Here is a 22,727-nt window from a genome sequence, read left to right as displayed (position 1 = left end):
TTCTCATATATTTGATTGATAAGATGGTGAAACATGAGCTGGACAAACTAACAGGTTGCTTCTCTATAAATGCCGCATCTGGCCCCTGTCTGCCTGGAGATTCTATTCTGTCTTTAGCCTCTACCTAATCTACCTTTTCATCAATTTTTTTTTGTGTGTGTGTGTGTAAACATCTCATATCTTAAAAGGCTTTGCAGAGGGTAGTACTGCAACAATACAAACTTTTCTTCTCCCAAACACTTAACATGCAAACCAAACCACAATGGTTAAAATTACCTAACAGAATTTAAAACAAACAGTAGAAGCGTGAGAATAGTTTATATGATTCTCAAATGTTACTTCCCATTTCTCTACAACCCTTCCTTAAACTTAACTTCAATTACATTTATTTCTACCCAAATGTGGCCACTCAGCAACCTGACCACAAATTTTGATCATTATCAATGATCTTGAATCACAAAAATAGAAGAATCTATCAGTATAACTTTCCTGAAGGGGAAGAGTTTAGATAAATATATATAACAGGAAAACAAACCACCATTTATTGAGGTATTACTACGTGCCGGTCACTGTGCCAAGAACTTTACACTCATTCTTTCATTTAATTCTCACAACTCCTGGGGGGCAGAGTAAACTATAAAATGGGGGTAACACAGTTTAGACAACAGATATCTTAAAAAACAAAAAACTCCCCAAATCTAGGAGTTTGGGTTGACCATAAACTTAAACCAGCCACTGTGTTACTAAAAAGCTACTGCGACATTAGGCAACATTAAACAGTTCCTAGATTCTGTACTACTCAGGCCATATCTGAAGCCTGTATCCATTTCTGGGGACACATTAGAGGAAGAATACTGACAAGCTGGAGTATTATTAAGGAAAAAAGAATGGCCAAACAATGTCCAGTAAGTAACAGTGGTAGCAGTGAGTAGGTTTAGCATGGAGAAGACACATCCCCAGTGGACTGTCATCTCCAGAGTGCAGGGACCAAGGTAAAATAGCACCCCATCTTACGTAGTGCTTTCCAGTTTGCAACATGGCTTTTACATTCCCAAAACACCACATGAAATAAAGGAAGGACACAGGGACTGCCTGCACTCTATGTGCTGGGTCACTGGGGAGGTTATTTAACTTTGCTGTGCCTGATTTCTCTTGTCTGTAAAGTGAAAATAACAACGGTATACCTGACCTGCATGGCAAATAAGCTAGGACACAAAAAGTGCTTAAAACACAGCCTGGGAAACAGAGAGCGTTAGCCGCGTTAGCTACGACCGACAGCTATGGGGCGTGGGAGAAGTCCCAAACCTTCAGAGCTGTCTCCTCATTTGAGAAATTAGAATTAGCACTATCTCACACGAGGACGTGAGCTAAACAAGACAACAAAGGAAAGAGTTCTGTACATCTTAATTCCTTTCTTCCTTCACGAACACCTTCATTATAATCTCTACAAGAGCCTCCTATGCACCAGGCACCTTGCGAAGCACTGATAGAATCTTCATCCTTACAACAGTTGTGTAGAATGCTAATGTCCTCAGTTTATGGACAAGGCCACTGAGATCTGGAATGGCGCACTCACCTGAGGCCGCAGAGCTAAGCAGTCAGCTGACTGTGAACCCAGCTTTGCCGGACTCCACAGCCCAGTTTTGAGGCTCCACGCTATGTGGCTTCTCACGCGCGTCCCCTCGTTCATGCATCTTGGCAGCTAGCAACACGCCTAATAAAATGTTTCTTTAGTCACACAAACGCATGCTAGCTGTGCTCCCCTTGGCACAACTGTTCTGAGGAAAGAGGAGCAGAGGCAGAAACCCCCCGTCCCTGCTACGTCTGCCGCTGAGTGGCGGAGCTCGTGGACCACGTCGTCCAGCCAGCTTTCTCTAGCTCTCAAACGAGGAACCTGCACTACAGAACCTTCCAATCTAGCTCGAAGACTATACGTTCCATCTGGCAGTACTTCTGATATAGCAGAAATTGAAAACAGAAACTCTAGAATTTTAAAACTGGAAGAGACCATAAAGGTCTGGTCCAAACTCTTCATTTAAGAGACCCCTCTAACTAGAGATCCAAAGGACAAATATCTGGGTCTCCCAATTTCCAATCCTACACTGCTTCCTTTATAATGACATAGAGGAGACATTTCAAACCGACAGGACTGGCAGAAATATGACTGGCATCACAATGCACGTAATAATGGATGCCAAAATTAAACAGTACTTGGTCACTTTTATTGGTCTAAAAACTCAAACTTTATTAGTCAGTACAGAACACTCACTGCTTAAAATAAACATCTCAAATGCGGACACATTAGGATATCGGCTCAGTTTTGTGAATATCCAATTCTAATAAATAAACGGGGTGACCTCAATAAATTACTCTGATGACAAAAGCCTTGCAGAAGCACTATTAGCTTTATTTTGTTTTGTTTTTTTGAAAAAGAAAACATTTACAGAAATACTGGGTAAGATTCTGAAGCTACTGTTATAAAGGCTCAACCAAGATTAACAAAAAAAATTTTCATAATCTCTAGAGACACACTAAAATGCAACAATTCAACTAGAATTTTACATACTCAAGGATGGTATAAAAAGTCTTAGAAAAAAAGAAAGTGTTCTGTGGCTAAATATAAAAAGCCACTTGTGAGGTTAAAATATAAAGCACAGGGAATTCCCTGGCGGTCCAATGGTTAGGACTCTGTGCTTTCACTGCCGAGGGCCTGGGTTCAATCCCTGGTCGGGGAACTAAGATTCCACAAGCCGCACGGCACAGCCCAAATAAATAAATGGCACAAAACATTTTAAAAGGGAAAAAATGAGAATTTAATTTTTAAAATAACAAGGAATTTCCACTATAACATTTAAGGTAAATGTTATTTAAGTCACATTAACAAATGTTTATTAAAAGCACATTATACAGAACAAATGGTAACCTAGGTCTGATTCACTATGCTCTAAACCACTGTAACTCCCCAGCTATAATAGACAAACTGTGAAAAATACAACGAAAAAAACACAAATAAAATGTTATGGCGGGGACTTCCCTGGTGGCGCAGTGGTTAAGAATCCGCCTGCCAATGCAGGGGACACGGGTTCGGTCCCTGGTCTGGGAAGATCCCACGTGCCGCGGAGCAGCTGGGCCCGTGCACCACAACTACTGAGCCTGCACTCTAGAGCCCACGAGCCACAACTGCTGAGCCCATGCACCTAGAGCCCGTGCTCCGCAATGGGAGAGGCTGCCGCAATCAGAAGCCCGCACACTGCAGCAAAGAGTAGCCCCCGCTCAACACAACTAGAGAAAGCCTGTGCACAGCAACGAAGACCCAATGTAGCCAAAAATAAAATAAATAAAATAAAAATAAATAAATAAAAGGCCCTTAAAAAAAATGTTATGGTGGTATAGAAATGTTATGGTGGTATAGAGGAGAGAAAGCAACTTATAGTATAATGGTTAAGTAAGTATATTAAGATTTGCAGCTGGCCAGCCTGGATTATAATTTCAGCTCTGCTACTTACTAGCTACGTGTGGGGATATGAACAGTACAGCTGTCCCTCAGTATCCACGGGGATTTGTTCCTTGGATACCAAAATCCATGGACACTCAAGTTCCTTATATAAAATAGCACAGTATTTGCAAATAACCTACGCACATTCTCCATGTATTTAAAATCAACTCTAGGTTAGTTATAATACCTAATACAATGTGCATGTTATGTGAATATAGCTGACCCTTGAACAGGGGTTAGGGGTACTGACCTGCCACGCAGCCAAACACCTGAGTATAACTTCTAGTTGGCCCTCTGTATCTGAGGTTCCTTCGGATCTGTAGTTCCGCATCCACAGATTCAACCAACTGCCGATAGTATAGTACTGCAGTACTTGCTAATGAAAAAAATGTGCATGTAAGTGGACCTGTGTTGTTCAACTTGTGTTGTTCGAGGGTCAACTGTAGTTGCCAGCATTGCAGCAAATTCAAGTTTTGCTTTTTGGAACTTTCTGAATATTGTTTTCCAATATTTCTGATCCACAGTTGGTTGAATCCATGTATGCGGAATCCACGGGTAAGGAGGGTGGACTGTATATATCTCAAAGGGCTACTGTGAGGATTAAAAAGAGAATGCATATAAAGGGCTAGCACTGCACGTGGTACCCAGTAAGCATCCAATTAATGTTAGCTACTATCATCATTCCTGGTACACTCCTCACACAGTCACAGGGGGACTTCATCCCTGCCCGTGTGTGGACATCTGCTTTGGTTTGCGCAGCGTCCCTTCCCCCTATTCTCGTTCCAGCAGCCTCATTCCCTAGGGCAATGCTCATCTGTCATCCTCAGTGCCTATGTCCGGGTGAGGCTCACTCTGTACCCTCCAGGTTCCGCACATGGTTCAAGCCTGGTCAGAGACTGGTTCACAAATAAGCACACAGCCCAGGCCAATCAGAGCCAACGGGACTCGACTCAAGGATTTTGGTCAGAGCCCCTGGTAAACAGAAGCTCTCTTTCTGTGTACAGCGACGCTTGAACAATGCCGGGGTTAGGGACAACAACCCGCCGAGCAATCAAAACTCCAAGTATAAATTACAGTCTGTCCTTTGTATACACAGCTCCTTCATGTCTGTGGTTCAGCATCTGGGGACTCAACCAACAGCAGATCATGCTGTATTTACTTTGAAAAAAATCCTATAAGTGGACCCCCTGCAGTTCAAACCCCTGCTGTTCAAGGGTCAACTGTGTATCTCCAGGATGTAAGGCTGAAACTACTGGCGAGAGAAGAGGATGAAGAGAGCTTACAAGAGAATAACTAATACAGAAAACAAGGGCTGAGAGATCAAGTTTTGATGGTACTGCTTGAGCCCTTGGTTCCAACTGTGCCAGAAGGTCAATCACTAGACCTATAGTTATGGGAAGCAATTAATTTCTTTTTTGGCTTGCTTAAGCCCATTTGAGGAAATTTTCATTTTCTTTTGTCACTTACACCTGAGAAGATCTAACACACCTGGTATCAATCACCTCCCAGAATGTAGTAGAAGGGCGTGGATTTGGTTCTACCACTTACTAGCTGTGTGACCACAGACAATTTGTGTAAGCCTACTTGATGAGAGGATAAATGTGATAATGCATATAAACTGCTCAGTCTTCTGCCTAACAGTGAGTAAACACTCAATTGATAGAAGCTATTATTATACCACTGACTCCCAAATTGATCTTCATACTTGACCTCTCCTGAGTAGCATGTCTATATTATCAGTGGACTAGCCATCTCCACCTAGACAGTCCCCTATCCAGCCTCAAATTTGACATTTCCAAATCTGATCTTATCCTGCCTCCACACTTCCCCATATAAAACAAAACAAAACAAAACAAAACTCTCACTGGAGATCAATTCCTCACTGATTAATAATGTACTCTAAGCAGTCTCTAAAACCAGAATTCTAGGAGTCATTCTAGACTGAGCTTTCTTCCCTCTTAGCCAATCAATCACTAAGTCCTGATAAATCTCTACAGCCTGACAAAAAAGAATTTTCCTCTTCCTGGTAGATAAGAACAAGGGCAGAACTCCTCCAAATCCAGGATGTGTGACCTCATAGGCCTTCAAGAAGACCTCCAATCCTTCTACCCCTCCTTCTCATATTTCTCCTTGTGGCTTCATTTCTTTCTTTATCCAGGATAGAGTTTTTGTTAGCCCTTTTATTTTTTCTTTAACCTCACCCTGCCGACTAACAAATTTACACCCAAGCTACTCAGCACTGCTGGAAAAAGTTATTACCATGCAGACTAACACCTAAACAACTGACAGGGGTCTCTGACCTCAGCCGGACCTTCAGAATTGCTTGGCAATTTCATCCTCGTCAATTTATTTGTACTCCTCAAAATGGTTATTCCAAACCTCCATCACTTACCTCTTCCGGCCATTATTTCAGCTCCAACTCTTTAATTCAATAGATGGAGATGTTTCCTACTTCTATGAGGTAATTAAGGCAATCAAGTAGAAACTTCTTCAACTTCTTACTCTCAGAATTCTTAATGTATCTAATCTATAGGCCTCATCACCTCACTTCCCTCAATCAGAACGGCTGGCGTGTACAAGATATACAACACAGTGATGGAATAAACAAAAGGGGCATTCTTTCTCCTATGGAGGGATAATCCTGCCTATACAGTGCTTCTGAAATTTTAACACACATTTAATCACCTGGGAATCTTACTGAAAATCCATATTCTGATTCAGGAGGTCTGCAGTGGGACGTGAGATTCTGCGCTTCTTCCAGAAAACCAATGCTGCGGGTTTGGAGCAAGGTTTGGAAAAGCAGGGTCTAGATTCCATCCTGTCTCATCTCCTCAGAGACCTTTCATTCTAAGTCAACACCTTTACCTGCGTATCTTCACATCTGTTTCTCTCTCAGCTGTTCCCTCCCCCAGCATGTAACATACCTGTCTTTTCTACTTTAAAATAAGCCCTTTCTCAGCTACCACCCAATCTTCTCGGCCGCTTTGCTCCACAGGTAAGTTTCTATGAAGAACAGTTATGCCAATGGTTCCCAGACTTTCTTGGTTCACATAGTAATTAGTGTCACAGTAATTTTTTCATGGCACTCCTAGGCCAAAAGGAATATCTGATTGTTCACTTCATTAAGTCGTATGGGCCAAACCACTTAGCAAGTATTTAAATCCTAATAATTTAGCGTCTGTTGGGCATTGCATAACTTTTCAAACCTTGGAATCAGCCTCATTTCCTGTTTCACACTGATTTTTAGGCAGTACTTACTTTTTAAAAAAAATCACAGTAAGCACTGAAAACCCAGCTTCACAAAGGTATGACATCACCAAAAGGAATATAGTGACCTAATGGTGTGGTGTCCAAGAGATGTTGCTGTATTTCCCTTGAAATTTAAAAATATTCATGGCACCCCTGTGACTTTGCTACAGTGCCCTGGGCTGCCTTAATGCACAATTTGATAACTGTGGGTGGTCTAGGTAGTTCTCAGAATAGCAGCGTTCACACTGCTCGGAAGTTGTTGGAAATGTGGAATCTTGGAATTCACCCCAGGCTTACTGATTCAGAATCTCTACTTTAACAAGATCTTCAAGTGACTCCTAGATACCATTAAAGTTTGGGCAAAGTCCCAAACTATGCCCCCCCCACCTTTTTAATAAAAGCAATATATGTCTCAAGTTCTAATCCTAATTAACCCTCTCTGCTGTGTTTCATACTATTGATCTTCTTGCACCTCTATTCTTCCTTGGTTAAAACACCAGTCTTTTGGTTTCCTTCTTTTTCTTTCAATATGCTTTCCTCCCATGCCCTTTCCACCAATGAAGTTTTCCTTCCCACAAGGCTTCTGTAATTAGCACTAGCACTGGTATGCAAAATTCTTTCTCCAGGGGACGGCACTCAATCCTGTGGCTTCAGCTATGATCTATATGCTGACCACCAGAGTCCAGATGGCTCTCTGCAGCCTTAGACCTATAAAACCAATTTCCACTTGTACATACACAGGCATATTAAACTCAACAATTCCAGAACAACTTATTTGCCTGTCATCCCTGGTCTTCAAGTTGATGTTCTTCATATATTCTTTCCTTTACCAAGTGGCAACCTTGGTCAATTTCCCAAGAGAAGCTTAGAAATCATCCTTGACTTACCCTTCTCCACTCCCCTTGCCCTATACTATCAATCAGATCAAATATCCCTTGCTAGGTATGTCTGGATCTCTACGCCGCTAGTACTTCTACCTTAAAAGAGGTCCTTATCTTTTCCTTGGATTCCTAGTAACAGCCTCCTGACCCCTCTCCCTGCCTCCAGGACTGCCATGACCTGCTCTAAACCATTCTCTGTACTCCATCCAAGTTAACTTTCTAAAATCAAAATCTGATGTCCCTGCCTTCCTCTAATCCTTCAATGGCTCCAAACGCCTAGCAGTGCTTTTCAAAGTTTTCCAGCAAATAGCAGAAGGGCCTGCAGATACAGATCTAAGAAGCTCACTATAAACAAGACATTTCTTGCAAGGCTCAGTTTTATCCTAAATAGTCATTTCAATTTTACATTCTGTTCCATGGTTAGCCACTTACGTTACGGCAGATTCGAGTAGTTGCAACAGACACCATGTAGCCCACAAAGCCTAAAATAACGACTATCTGGCCCTTTGGGAAAACGTCTGCTGACCCCTGCATTACACCATGAGTACTGTTAAGGCTAGGATTGTGTTTTACTTGTCTTTATGTCCCCAGCACATGTCTAGAGAAAGTACTAAAAAATATTAACTTAAGGAATTAGAATGCTGCTAGGAAGAGCTCCAAGGGCTCATAAGGGAGCTCCAAGGAGCTCACGTGTCCACCAAGTTGATACAGAATGCCCCCAACCCCTAAGGGAGATATACAGTATCCAACAGAAATGTCCCAGTAAAGGGACAAATCAACATCATGTGCTTCCTGGTAAGAGGCACTGAGAAGAACACAGCAACACTTGAGTGATATTCCTGACAAAGTCAAATAACCCTAATCTAATGGTTAAACAATGTCAGACAAACCCAAACTGAAGGACATTCTACAAAATAACTGGCCTGTACACTTCAAAAATGTAGGTGTCATAAAACACAGGAGATCTGAGGAACTGGTTCAGATTAATGGAAACTTAAAAGACATGATAACTGAATGCAATGCATGATCCAAGATTTTCATTTGTTATAAAAGACATTATTGGAATAACTTGCCATATCAGGATAAGATCTGTATATTAGATAACAGAATTATCAGTGTTAATTTTCTGATTTTGATTATTGTTGTGTGATTATATAAAACAATGTACTAAGGTAGCTAGTGGTAACGGGTGTCATGCTTGTAATTTATTTTCAAATATTTCAGAATACATATTGAGAGACAGGAAAAAAATGAAGCAAATGCACTAAAATGTTAACATTTGGGAAATCTGGATGCAGAGCATTCAGGAATTCTTTGTAATAATATTGCAACTTCTCTGGAAGTTGTAAATTTTTAAAAAATTTTTTGAGAAAAAAATCAAATAGAGATGTTCCTTCATCACTCAGTGAGATCGGAAAGGCTGAGATGAGATAGGAGAAATAGAATACTACTATACAGAGGTCAAAACAGGTTCTGAGGGCTTCCCTGGTGGCGCAGTGGTTGAGAATCTGCCTGCTAATGCAGGGGACACGGGTTCGAGCCCTGGTCTGGGAAGATCCCACATGCCACGGAGCAGCTGGGCCCGTGAGCCACAACTACTGAGCCTGCGCGTTTGGAGCCTGTGCCCCGCAACGGGAGGGGCCGCGATAGTGAAAGGCCCGCGCACCGCGATGAAGAGTGGTCCCCGCACCGCGATGAAGAGTGGCCCCCGCTTGCCGCAACTAGAGAAAGCCCTCGCACGAACCGAAGACCCAACACAGTCAAAAATAAAATAAAATAAATAAATATATTTCCAAGGCAACTAAATGTAACTTTAAAAAAAAAAAAAAAAAAAAACAGGTTCTGAAGAAACTGCCACTAAGCCCATCAGACCTAAAGCTATTTTCCCCAAGAACTTCCATGTACCACGGCATCACTCACACATGCATCTAGAATGGCTAAGAAAGTGTTAGGAACTACCATTCAGAGCAACTGGCATGAGAATTAATATTTCTGGAACCTTGTAATTGCATCATATTTTTCTTCTCCAAATGATGAGAAGTAAAACACTTAAAACCAAAATACTTTAGATAAGAATAGGAAAGCGGGGTGCTAGGAAAACTGTTCCACCTGGCAGTCAGTATTTTAAAAAGGGAATTATTTCAAGAAATACTATGCAAAGCAGTAATTTGGAAGGAAGGGAGGGAGGGAGGAATATTAAAAAGAATACACAGAGTGCTTACTCTAAAACCTTAATCAACAAAAGAACCATGAGATGCCCTAATAAAGCATGGCATGTCCGAAGAACAGGAGGTAGTTTCATTTGCTAGAATAAACAACGTATGATAAGGGAAATAAAGCTAACTCGAGGCAGATCTCAAATCCTATGCTAAGGAATTCAGACTCATTTTTCAAGCTACAGAATGCCTGAAGTCATATAAGCAAGCACTGACAATAATCTGAGCTGTCATTTAGGACAGCAGTCAGCAAACCCTGACCTGTGGGCCAAAGCTAGCTCACCTCCTGTTTTTGTAAATAAAGTTTTATTGGAACACAGCCATTCTCATTCATTTACACATTGCTATGGCTGCTTTCCCGTTACAACAGCAGAGTTGAGTAACTGCAACAAATAATGTTGGACCTCCAAAGCCTAAAACACTTAGCCCTTTGGGAAAAATCTACTAACCCCCCCACTTTAGGAAGATGAATGTAAAGTTGAATGTAAAGGATAGACTAGGGAGAACAAGGAATACTGGAAGCAGGGAGATGACATTCATGGCTATTAGGAAAAAGCACACAAAAAAAGATAGTGGGAACTGAAAGCCAAAGATGGGTGTTTGAGCCTCAGTGTTGGTGAGAATGGAACCCATGCTGAGAGAGGAAGCAGAGACAGACAGAAAGACAGCATGAATCAACCCAATGCTAAGGTACCATGGCTGGGAGGATGTCAAGAACAAGGATTAAAAAATGGAACACACAATAAAGAGCAAGTTTCCGAGGGAAGATGATAGAGAATTAATTTGATATCAGATATGAAAACTCTAAAATACCAGTAAGAAATAGAGAAAGCGCACCTTAACAGGGAGAGAAGAAAATGCAACTTGGGAAACAGAACTAAGAATCAACAGTTCGGGACTTCCCTGGTAGCCCAGTGGATAAGAATCCACCTGCCAGTGCAGGGGACACTAGTTCAATCCCTGGTCCGGGAAGATCCCACATGCCACGGAGCAACTAAGCCCGCGCGCCACAACTACTGAGCCTGCGCGCTAGAGCCCGCGAGCCACAACTACTGAGCCCGCGTGCCACAACTACTGAAGCCCGCGTGCCTAGAGCCCGTGCTCTGCAACAAGAGAAGCCACCGCAGTGAGAAGCCCACGCACCGCAACGAAGAGTAGCCCTTGCTCGCCGCAACTAAAGAAAGCCCGCGCGCAGCAACGAAGACCCAACGCAGCCTAAAATAAATACATAAATAAATACATAAAATACACAACATTAAAAAAAAAAAGAATCAACAGTTCAGTGATGGTATCTGAAGATACAGAACTGGAAGAGATCAAGTGGATGACACAAGCTAGAAATGACAGCAGGAGCAGCGGATCCCATTCACTCAGCGACTAGTGTGCCAGACCCTATACTGGGCATTCTGTTATCTCTAATCCTCCCAATAACCCGGAAAAAAGGAACTGCCTCTATTTTACAGGTCAGAAACCTGAGCTTGGAAAGGATTCAGGTTAAAATCTGAGGTCATTCAGCTAACATGCAACAGGGCTAGAACTGAAACCCAGGTCTGCTTGATCTCAAAGCCAGTGGCTGATCTCCGTATTACGGGTAAAGAGAAGAATGCTGATGCCAAAGGGAGGGAAATACCTACACTTAGAAGAAAGGAAGCCAACAGAGAAGGAATGGTTTGAGAGATTACAGAAAGCCAGGGCGGTGCAGTATCACGTTAGCTGAGGAAGGAGAAAGGAAAAGGGAGGGGTGAACAACAAGAAGCGGGAATTCTGCTAGCTTACCACATGCCAGCTACAATGCTTGTCATACATTCGCTCATTTAGTCCTCTCCACAATCATGACATAAGTACTCTTTTTATCCCGTGAAACAAATGTGAACACAAGGCAGGTAACTTGCTAGCATCACACAACTAGCCAATGGCAGAGCTAGGCTTAGGATCCAGGCATTCTGACTCTGAATCCTACACTCTTCACCAATATAACACACTACCTCCAATCAAGTGCTACAGAGAAACAGGAGAAAAAAGGCAGCAGAAAGAAAAGGACAGGTCCACTTATAACAGGGGAATAATACCTTTCAAAAGATTAGTTTCAAAACAGCACCTGAACGCGCATGTCATGTTATAAGTAGGTTAAGGAATAAATAAGTGATGACCAAGTGAAGGCAGATGGTATCGCCTACTTGTATAGAAGCCTTGGGGAAGAAAGATGAGAGAGCATTAATTTATGGGATTAATATAATCAAGAAAATGTAAACCAGCTGTTTTCATTAATAAAAGATTTCTTCTTTGCCAACTTATTGGTTGTTAAGAGGTATTTAGAATAGTTAATAAATGTCCTTTGGGTATCTGAGATATCAGATGTCACATTTCTTATATCCCTTATCGATTAAGAATACATCTTATACCAGTTTTCTCAGACCCAAATATGAACTAGGATCTCTATTAAGTTTTAAGAAGTTGTCTGGCCTTCTCCTGGGATTCAAAATCTGATTCAGAAGATCTCTAGTGGGCCCCTGACAGTAACATGATTCTAATGCAAAGCTTACACACTTAAAGGAACTACAACACCCTCTGCATATACAGCCTATTTGAAAATCGTTACAGGTTAATATGAACTTTACTACTTGACCAATACCTTTTATGATCTATGTGAAAAAACTAACCTGTTAAAAGAATTGTACACTATATTTGTATACCATCAAAAGACTGTTCTTTTAAGTGAACAGTTTGTATTTTTCTTGAGTATGAGTTTGTCTGTGTTGAAATTAAACAACATTCCAATAGTGCATTTCTGAAATTATTTCAGTAAGGAAAGAGAAAGACTCGCTTGATAAATATTTGGCTTATCCCCAATGTTTTAAAATTAAGAAATTTCTATAATGCATTGAGCAAGATCAAGTAGGAAACATAAAAGTAAATACAATTCCCCTAAAACATGCATAAATAGAAACATACTTCACATGTCTTACCTAGGAGGTCAAGCTCTGCAGTTAGACTATCCTGGTTTGTGCCCTGGCTCCTAAGTCCCTAGCTGTGTGATTTGGGACAAGTTTTTTTTAAAAAAAATCTCTGTGCCTCAGTTTCCTCAACTGTAAAATGAGGAAGATAATAGTATCTACACCTCATATGGTTGTTGTGAGAATTAAACAAGATAATCTGGGTAGAAGGAGTACTAATAATAGTGGTTGGTACATAGTAAGCATTGAGTAAATGTTAGCAATATAAGTATATAATAATCTTCAACCCAGCAATTCTACTTCTAGAAATTTTTCTTATAAAAACCTTACTAAAATGCACAAGATTCACCTTCAAGAATATCTGATGCAGAATTATTTGTCAGAGCAAAAAATTAGAAATAACCCAAACTTCCAACACAAGGAGCTGAATAATTTATGGTACACTCTTTCACTGAGCACAATGCTTCTGAGATTCATCCACATTGTTGAATAAAAGAGTAGTTCATTTTATTGCTGAAGAGTATCCCACTGTATGATGTACCATATTTTATTTATCTAGTCACCGGATGATGGACATCTGGGTTGTTTCCTATTTTTGAGGATAATGAGTAATACTCAAGTCTTTATCTGGACATGTTTTTATTTCTCTTAGTAGATACTTAGGAGTAGAATACTTAGATACTTAGGGTCATATGATGAGTCTATATGTATTTAACTTTTGGGGCAGTGGCTGACCTGTTTCCCAAAGTAGCCGTACCACTCTGCATCCCCACAAGTGATGAAGGAATGTATCAGCGTGTAAGGATTCCAGTTGTTCCACATCCTTGCCAAAAGTTGGTATTGTCCGTATGTTAAATTTTAGCCATTTTAGTGTATATACGGTGGTTTTTCATTGTGCTTTTAATTTTCATTTCCCTAATAACCAATCATGTTGAGAATCTTTTCACGTACATGGTCATTCACATATCTTCTTTTGTGAAATATCTGTTCAAATCTTTTGCCCTTTTTTCTGTTGGGCTGTTTCCCTTCTTATTATTGAGTTATAAGAAAGCTTTCTATATTCCAGATAAAAGTCTTCTGTCAGATATGTTTTGTAAATATTTTCTCCTAAAAGGGTCTTTTTCTTAATGGTGTTTTTCAATAAGCAAAACGCTTTAATGTTTAAAGTCCAAGTTGTCAATTTATTTTTCCCTTCATCGTTCATCCTTTTTTTTTTGGTCCTAAGAAATCTTTGCCTATCTTAAGATCATAAAATTTTTCTCTTATTTTTTTCTTTTAAAAATGTTTATGGTTTTAGGTCTTACATTTAGGTCAGTGATCCACTCTGAATTAATTTTTTCTGTATGAAGTGAGGTAAGGGTCATGTTTACTTTTTCCGTATAGACATCCACCTATTCCAAAACCATTTATTTAAAAATAAAATTAAAAAAAAAACTATCCTGCATTGAATTAGCTTAGTGTCTTTGTAAACAAACAAACAAAAAAATCAATTGATGTTTTGAATGTGGGCCTATTTCTGGATTCTTATTCCTGCCCATTGACCTCTACGTCTATATCTATTACTTCTTTGACATTATTTAGGAATGTGTTTTTCAATTTCCGCATATATGGGATTTGCAAGATTTCTTCCTATTATTTACTTCTAATTTAATTCCACTGTGGTCTGAGAACGGCCTCTAAATGATTTCAGTCCTTTCAAGTCCACTGAGACCTGTTTTATGGCTCAGCATAGGGTCTATTCCCCATGTGTGCTTGCAAAAAGTGTATTTTATTCTGTTATTTCAAGGAGTGTTCAACAGATGTCAATTAGGTCAAGTTGGTTGACAGTGTTCAAATCTTTCATACACCCTTGTTGATTTTCTGTCTGCTTGGTTCTAACAATTACTGGAACGAAGTACTGAAATCTCTACCTGTAATTTTTAATTTGTCTATTGCCCCTTTCTATTCTGTCAGTTTTGGCTTCATGGATTTTGAAGCGCTAGATTATTTTTATTATCAGAAAACATATAAAGTCACAAACAAAGGAGCAATCTCTCTTCCCATACGTAAGATCTTTAGTTAACATATACATGCAATTCCCAAGCTGAAAAGATAGCAAGCACGAAAATTACACGTATATAATCTATATTATTAAAAGTACTGTATAATTCAGAGAAATCACTCTTCCATATCTCGATAGCATATATTTCTATAAGAAAAATACAGATATGGAATGGATACATGTAGTTTAACTTTGCTTTCCTCTCAATTCTTTATTTTCAAATAAGCTTTATTTTCTTTGTAAACAACTAAAATAATTTTGTCCAGTGTCAACATAAAAAAGCTACTTCCTATAATATGTAAGTAGAGTAGTTCACATCTTACTGGTTTCAATTGTTAAAAATGACCAATTTTAGGAAAAATGTGGAAGCTACAAGTAATTTCTTATATCAAGGATAACGTGAGCTTCTTAAAATGCATTTTTCACTAGAATCACAATTATTACCATTATGAATTGAATTCAACAGTGCAGACACCAAAGTAATGCTATGAAATGGTAATAGCCACAAGATGATATTACTAAGGGTAATAAAAGACATAAAGCATGACTGAAAAATAGCTAACCCCAAACACCCACCCCCATTATTTTAGGGAAGGAAGAATTAACTTCTCAGATTTTGTTTTAAAAGCCTATTAACTTACAGCCTATATGGCAAATAAGGTAAATACTAATATCAACAAATCACCAAACAATCTGATCTATGTTTACATCAATAAAAACTATAAAATAAGTATAAACTCCTTTGTGTGAGATTTGATCCGATCATTTTACAGGTACTAGCTCATCTGTGTACACCACTAGCTCTTAAAAGTAATTAACGTCCAAAGGTTTCAATTTTTTAAATGCACCTTAAATAATTCAATTCATGATTATAAATAAAATATTTATTGCCATTTGACTTCATTCTGCTAAAGGGGAGAACATGGAGAGAGAAAGAGCCTTTGATCAAGGTGTCCCTTGGACTGAGTTATTTCACTACCCATGATGTAACACAACTTGTGAAATTCAGTTCAAGGTGCCCTTATCAACTGAGCAGTTTCTTTTTTCCCAGTGCCAAGGCTACGTACCAACTGCCTAAGCAACAACAGATTGCTCTTAATGAAAAATAAGGTTCTGGTATCCCGTTAAAAGCAAGTTAAGAATTCTTCATCTAAAACTGAACTTTCCTGTGTAATGCTAAGGTTAACCAACACGACAAACGGGGGCAAAGGTGGAGAGTTAAGGACTGCCAAGGCCAAGGCCTAGTGATTTGAAAAGGCATTGATGAGAGCCAGAATCACCTTTTTAAAAAGCTTCTTACAATAATCAATTACTCAACATATCTTGTGTTAATCAGGCCAACGTTATTCCCATTTCAGAGACGAGGAGACCGGGAGGAGTGCTGAGTGTCTTGCTCAGAGCTAAGAGAGCCCGACGACAAGCACCCAAAGTACTGCGAGCAGGTCCTATTCCTACTCCTGGCTTCTGTTAACAATCACCCCTGACTCTAGACACTTCTGAGATAAAGAAACACCTGCAAGAATCTTTACATCAGAGAAAAACCTTACAGTTATTACCCAACACCAAAGCACAGATCCTGAGATAAGCAAGATGGACAAATTATTCTTACACGTATTAAAAATATTTTCTACCAAAACTATCAAGAGACCCTTCATATCTAACAGTTATAGCAACTATTTTTAAGAAAAACAAAACCAACCAATATGAGTTCTAGTTTCATTTTTGTTTTAAGGGCACTCCTCCCCTGCACCCCAACCCCCCCCCAACCCTGATGCTCTATTATTACCAAGGTTTTTATTTTTTAAAAAATTCAGATTAATCTTACTGAAATGTCAGTTACAAGTTAAAAAAAAAAAAAGCAAAATACACATGAACACATGAACATGTGCAGTGGGAGCAGGAAACAACACAGTGTAAAGGGAAAGAGGGAGAAGAGAAAGAATCACAATCCAGTGTTATTTATTGGTGATAAAGGATCTCAGTCTTTTATGGCAAAACTGCACATCTAGAATTCTAAAGCAAGGATAACCTAGCAGACGTACTTGCAGAGGTGTGCCCTCTGGGAAGGCATTCTCCCTAAGGTCACGGTTTCCAACCTGGTACACAACAGTTAACTTTGCTTTGTTATATAGCCAGATTGTACAAGGCAAACATCTTTCAGAAGTCTGTACATCTATACCACTAGATTTAAGTTATAGTATATATCCTTTATCTGGGTCTCCATAACTTAAATTGACTACTATCATGGAGGGAAAAAATTCAAAGCAGAGTTCTGTGGACACGGGTCGAGAACGGCAACTGAATAAATACAGAAACCTCCCTCAACCATAACCAGGCACGAAAAGGAAAGGGGGAGACACGAAAAGCTTAAAATTTTTTTGTTTTGTTCTGTTCTTTAGAACTCTTCTTATAACAGGGGTTCTTACTGTACGGTCTATGGATGGGCTTTAGTATAAGCAAAACATGCAGGTATGTTCATTTTTAGGGTGAGAAGGTGCATGGCTACAATTAGATTCCTAAAGGGGTCCAGATGCAAAACAAAGTTATGAACCACAAGTGTATATAATTACCTTGAAACAAAAAGTGTAAGCTACTGGAGAGGGGTGCTATTTTATTATCATACGTGATTTTTAGCCAAAATTTTCTTCATTGAAGAAATTTGATTCCAAATACTCTGGACTGTAGCCACCCAAAACTACGCCCATTCTTTGCACATAAATTATCTGCGGTAAACATTAAATCTCAAGCTACTTTCCTCCAACTAGAAAACTGTTCTCAGAGAATGAAAATACATTCTAAATACCAAAATCAAGCAAAGTTGGAAAGTGAAATTCTTTTTAAGCATAAAAATGTAAATGTAAATACAACTCCTTTAATGTGATCTAAAATTTTGAATAAATTACCAAATACTAAAACCAAATCAAAACTATGATAATTTTGCTCCTGAAAAATTTTAACTTTGCACATCAATCCCACGGTATAGAAAATGTCGAGCTTTGTGTCAGCTTGCTAGGCACAAGCTTCTCTCCTAGGTCACAGAGAAGAGTATGTAAGAGGTCACTTTCAACATAGTGTCTATTATGCAGCTTTGTTTTGAAGTGACACAGGTTCCCTGGGGATTCTCACCGGTGGGGATGAGGGAGGCAAGACATACATGCACTCTGCCCTCGAGATTCATGGACGTGCGGGCTTCTACCACAATGCGTAACCTACCAACTGACCGTGGGCCAAGGCAGTGGCTAAAACTTCATTTCACTTTCAGACCTTTCTCCCAGTACTTGGAGTTAAAAATAGTTTAGGCCATGTTGGCCTGGGTTATTTTTATCTGGAAAATAGGGACTGGAAATAGCATAGTAAGCATAGAAAGGAGAGAGACCACAATAGGATGAAAATGCTCACAGACTTTCAAAAAGTCTTACTGTAGTTTTAGAAAATGGATAGAAAGAGGGGAAGCAGAGGTGAGGTACACGGCAGGTTGGTTGAGGGCAATTCACTAAGTGTTAACATATGAATAATAAATAACAAGAACAACAAAAGGTGCTTTGTGTAAGACCAAAGAGTATATAATACGGCTCCCCTTGCCCTTATAACTTTCTGGAGAAGATACTTCAGGAATAAAAGATATACAAAGTTTTTGAGAAAAGAGAGATCAATGGAGATTCAGAGTTCAGGGAGATATGGGGGATGGGACTTAAGCTAGATGCTAAGGGATGCATAAGATCTGAATCCTGGGAGCATAAACCAGTCAAAGAACTCACAGACGTGCTGGGAGGAGTGAGAAGTGAAGCAAAAAGGCAGAAAATAGTCTGGCTGAAATAGTGGCTGTATTTCAAAGAGGGGTAGCAAATAAGGGTAGATAGGTGCGGTGGGCCTAAGTAGCTGGGGAGCATTAAGTGCCTAGGAATCAAATTGTATCCTTTAAATAAACCTCAGAAGACTTTTGAGTAAGATTTTTATAAGTGTTAGTAAATTTATATTAGATAGATGTAGGTGGTACATGGAGAAGAATGAATTAAATAATAATATTGTATAACAGTCCAGGTATAAAGCGATTAAAAATCTCAGGGTGGTACAGTGAAAATCCAAATATAATACTGAGTGCCCGATGCAAGAAGCTGAGTCTATCAACATGAGTAAGACAGGGGTCTTATCCTAATGTGGCTCACAAGCAGTGGAGGAAACCCACCACTGTCGAAGGTGCTCCATCAGTGATAAGAAGTGCCACAGCAACGGACAAGACAGAGGTATAATTCTGCTTAGAAGAACTGGGGCAAGGAGGCTGGGGAAGCCTCCCTACTACCTTTCCACACAGAAATGCAGAGAGGTAGAAATGCAGAGAGAGAAGATGAATGCAGTTCAAGGAACCTGCAAGTAGGCTCCAGTGGCTGCAGCAGAAAGTACACGATGGGAAATGAAACATTCCTTAAAAAAAATATCTGTATGGGGCTTCCCTGGTGGCTCAGTGGTTAAGAATCCGCCTGCCAATGCAGGGGACACGGGTTCGAGCCCTGGTCCGGGAAGATCCCACATGCTGCAGAGCAACTAAGCCCGTGTGCCCCAACTACTGAGCCTGCGCTCCAGAGCCTGTGAGCCACAACTACTGAGCCCGTGTGCCACAACTACTGAAGCCTGCGTGCCTGGAGCCCGTGCTCTGCAACAAGAGAAGCCACTGCAGTGAGAAGCCAGCGCACTGCAGCCAAGGGTGGCCCCCGCTCGCTGAAACTGGGGAAAGCCCGCGTGCAGCAATGAAGACCCAACGCAGCCAAAAATGAATATAAATAAATGGATAAATTTATTAAAAAAAAAAAATATCTGTATGGCATACCAAGACTTGAAGGGGAAACATATTTTTCAAGCAGCAGAGTGATATGATCTGTGTTTCAGAAAGATAACACGAGAGGTAAAGGATAGACTGGACTGGTAAGGAAAGATCCAAAAAGAGAAAAAGTAGGCGTTTCTAATGATCTAGGACAGAGACAAGGATGAGTCTCTTAGGAAAGTGTAAACGGGAATGAGGAACAAGACACAGGAAATAATTTTTAAGTGAGCAAAATTTACATACTGATAAAGGAAAGAATGTTCCTCTAAAACATCATGCTTTTTCAGACTTGAAGACTTTCACTGGACTTATTCCACTGAAATGAACTCATCCATCGGAAGTCTGTCTAAATAACTGCTTCTTCAAGGACACCTTTCCTGGCTTGCAGACCAACCTAGGTCTCCTCTAACATGCTCCCATGGGCTCCAGTACATTTCATAAACATCCATCACACATGGAACTGCAGGTTCAGTGTTATCTTCCCCTCAGACAATAAACTTGGGAAGGGCAGAGAGAATTACCTTGACCTGGGCATCATGGTACTCTCAGTGCCTAGCATTGATCCGGGCATATATTAGACACCGTAAATAGTTGTTGAAAAAATAAATGGGTTTTGCAAACAGGTTCAGTTTTAAACCTGTTCTCCCATCAGAGAGCCCCACCAACCCTGATCCCCTCCAAGAGGAAACTTCAGTCTTAACCATGCTGGGTTTGCAGTACTTGTAGAACATTCAAGTGGAGACGTCCTTTAGTCCTTTACAGATGCCAGGGTAAGAGACGGATCAAGGAGTCTTGAAGAAATCCTAATAGCTGAAGTCATGGTTGCTCTCCTCCTCCTCCTTCTGTTATTATAGTTACAGCTAATATTAAATGAACACTGATAATCTGCTGAGCATTTCTCATGTATCTCACCTATCTCTAAACAAACCTTATTGAATTAGGTACCATTATTAACTCCTAATATACTGATGAGAAAGCGATACTTTGTTAGAAAATTTGCCTAAAATCAGAGCGCAATTAAGTAGCAAAACAAGAGCTTGAACACAGGCAAACTAGCTTAAGAACTTGTGCTTCCTCCAGCACATAAGAGCACCCAGGGAGAAAAAGATATAGACCAGAGCAAAAAGAGAAGACAAACCACAGACCATTGAAACTATCACTTCAGGGCTTCCCTGGTGGCGCAGTGGTTGAGAATCCACCTGCCAATGCAGGGGACACGGGTTCGAGCCCTGGTCCGGGAAGATCCCACACGCCGCAGAGCAGCTAAGCCCGTGCGCCACAACTACTGAGCCTGCGCTCTAGAGTCCGCGAGCCACAACTACTGAGCCCACGTGCCACAACTACTGAAGCCTGCGCACCTAGAGCCCATACTCCGCAACAAGAGAAGCCGCTGCAATGAGAAGCCCGTGCACCACAATGAAGAGCAGCCCCCGCTCACTGCAACTAGAGAAAGCCCACGCGCAGCAAGGAAGACCCAACACAGCCAAAAATAAATAAAATAAAAATAAATAAATAAATAAATAAAACAAACAGTCTCACTTCAGGGGGAAACACTATAAAGGAAGAAGCAACTTAAGAAATGGTATTCACACCCTTGTGTAATTACTTCCCCTTGAGTGTGAAATGAACCTAGTGACTTGATCTAACCAAAAAAATACAGCACAGGTGATGGGATGTCACATCTGTGGTTAAGTTACAAAAGTCTGGGACTTCAGTCTTGATAGAGGATTCTTTACTGCCTTTTTGATTTGCATACTTTGATGAAGCAAGCTGCTGTGTTGGAGAGGCCCACATGGCAAGGAACTGAGGTCCTCAGTCCAACAACCCACGAGAAACTGAACGCTGCTGATAGCCACTGAGTGGGCCTGGAAGCAGATCCTTCCCCAGCTGAGCCTCTGGAGGAGACCACCGACCCTGGCTGACGCCTTGACTGCAGCCTCGTGAGAGGCAGCGAAGCCACTAGGCTGTGCCCAGGTTCCTGATCTACAGAAGCTGAAATAATAAATGTGTGTTATTTTAAGTCACTACATTTTGGTCCAACTTGTTACATTGTTACATAGCAACAGATAACTAATATAAGCTGAGAAGAAAAGTCTAGAAATATAGATGCTTCAAGTTCCCCCGACATGTGTCTTCTCACAGTGCTGAGCAGAAAGCTAAGAACTGAGCTTTAAGAAAAAACTACAGTTAGAAGCTGAGAAAATAAGGAAAATTCTGAAAAGTATTCTGAGAAAACAACACTTGAAAGGCTCAGATCCAGGCTAGTAAATGAGTGATCAAAGACTTTAGAGGTGGGGTGGTCAATAGTGCTACTGAAGCAGCACGAAGACCTGGCCTATGGGGGGAAATCACGCAATTTTCTAATTAAAAAGTAACTTTCAAGGTTGTATTTCAGAGAAGTAATGCTAACAGAAGTCAGTGGAAGACATAATAGACGGTAAAAAATGCCTAGAGATAGAATAGAGGATAATTACTGACAAAACTATGGACTCAGAACCTCTAGTTACCATCTACAGATGAGAGTTGAGTACCAATATTAATGAGAAAAAATTCAGATGCGGCCAATCTTTTAATAACTCAAACTCCTGATTAGACTCTTTCAATTAACTGGCTGGATTTGACGTTTCCCATGTATACAAAAATCAGGCTGAAACTGAAGTTGTTTGAATTAAGTTGAGATTATAAGGTTCCTCAATTCTAGAGCTCAAGTTTGACCTTTCAGGTTTTAATTTTTTTTAATCATTTCATATAGAGTATTCTAATGTTTACCCATACTTCTGTGACCCTCCTTACCCTAAAGTCAAAAGCAAGCTTTCCTATGCTTAAAAGGCCTGGATACTATATTCTAATTTTAACCCTATCTCTTCCCATCTGACAGGTGGTACTTCTATTTCTAATTCCAGGGTCAGGCCCCTCATCAAGGGGATGAGAGCTGTATTTCTCTGCTATCTTTTCAGATCCCTAAGGGATCATAAACTTCCCCCTTCTTTTCCTACTAAGCTATCACATAGTTGTTTGCATCTATATGTCAGGAATTATTTTTGATATTTCACGGTCATTCTACCTCTTCT

At 40.2% G+C, this 22,727-nt stretch overlaps 1 protein-coding gene and 1 long non-coding RNA gene across 9 annotated transcripts in view; one reads left to right on the top strand and one right to left on the bottom strand.

Annotated features, from left to right (window-relative positions):
• Positions 1-22,727, bottom strand: part of EGLN1 (egl-9 family hypoxia inducible factor 1) — a 71,596-nt gene that overhangs the window by 40,406 nt on the left and 8,463 nt on the right. For 5 of the 8 annotated variants that reach the window (XR_014249078.1, XM_082407686.1, XM_082407682.1 and 2 more), the window contains exon 2: positions 3,747-3,872. The exons of the other annotated variants lie outside the window; for them this stretch is intronic. Coding sequence is in view for 4 of the 5 variants with exons in the window: in XM_082407686.1 (XP_082263812.1) it covers positions 3,747-3,872 (126 nt within the window). In the remaining variant the exon portion in view is untranslated. The remainder of the gene's footprint in view (positions 1-3,746; positions 3,873-22,727) is intronic. 8 annotated transcript variants of the gene reach the window in all.
• Positions 3,880-10,150, top strand: LOC309635904. Its single transcript, XR_014249095.1, has 2 exons — positions 3,880-9,096; positions 9,466-10,150. It is a non-coding gene; the product is annotated as an uncharacterized lncRNA (long non-coding RNA).

This window comes from Balaenoptera borealis (assembly GCF_965194805.1).
Source record: "Balaenoptera borealis genome assembly, chromosome: 10".
Classification (NCBI taxonomy): Eukaryota; Metazoa; Chordata; class Mammalia; order Artiodactyla; family Balaenopteridae; genus Balaenoptera; species Balaenoptera borealis.
This window is presented reverse-complemented; position numbering and strand designations above follow the sequence as displayed.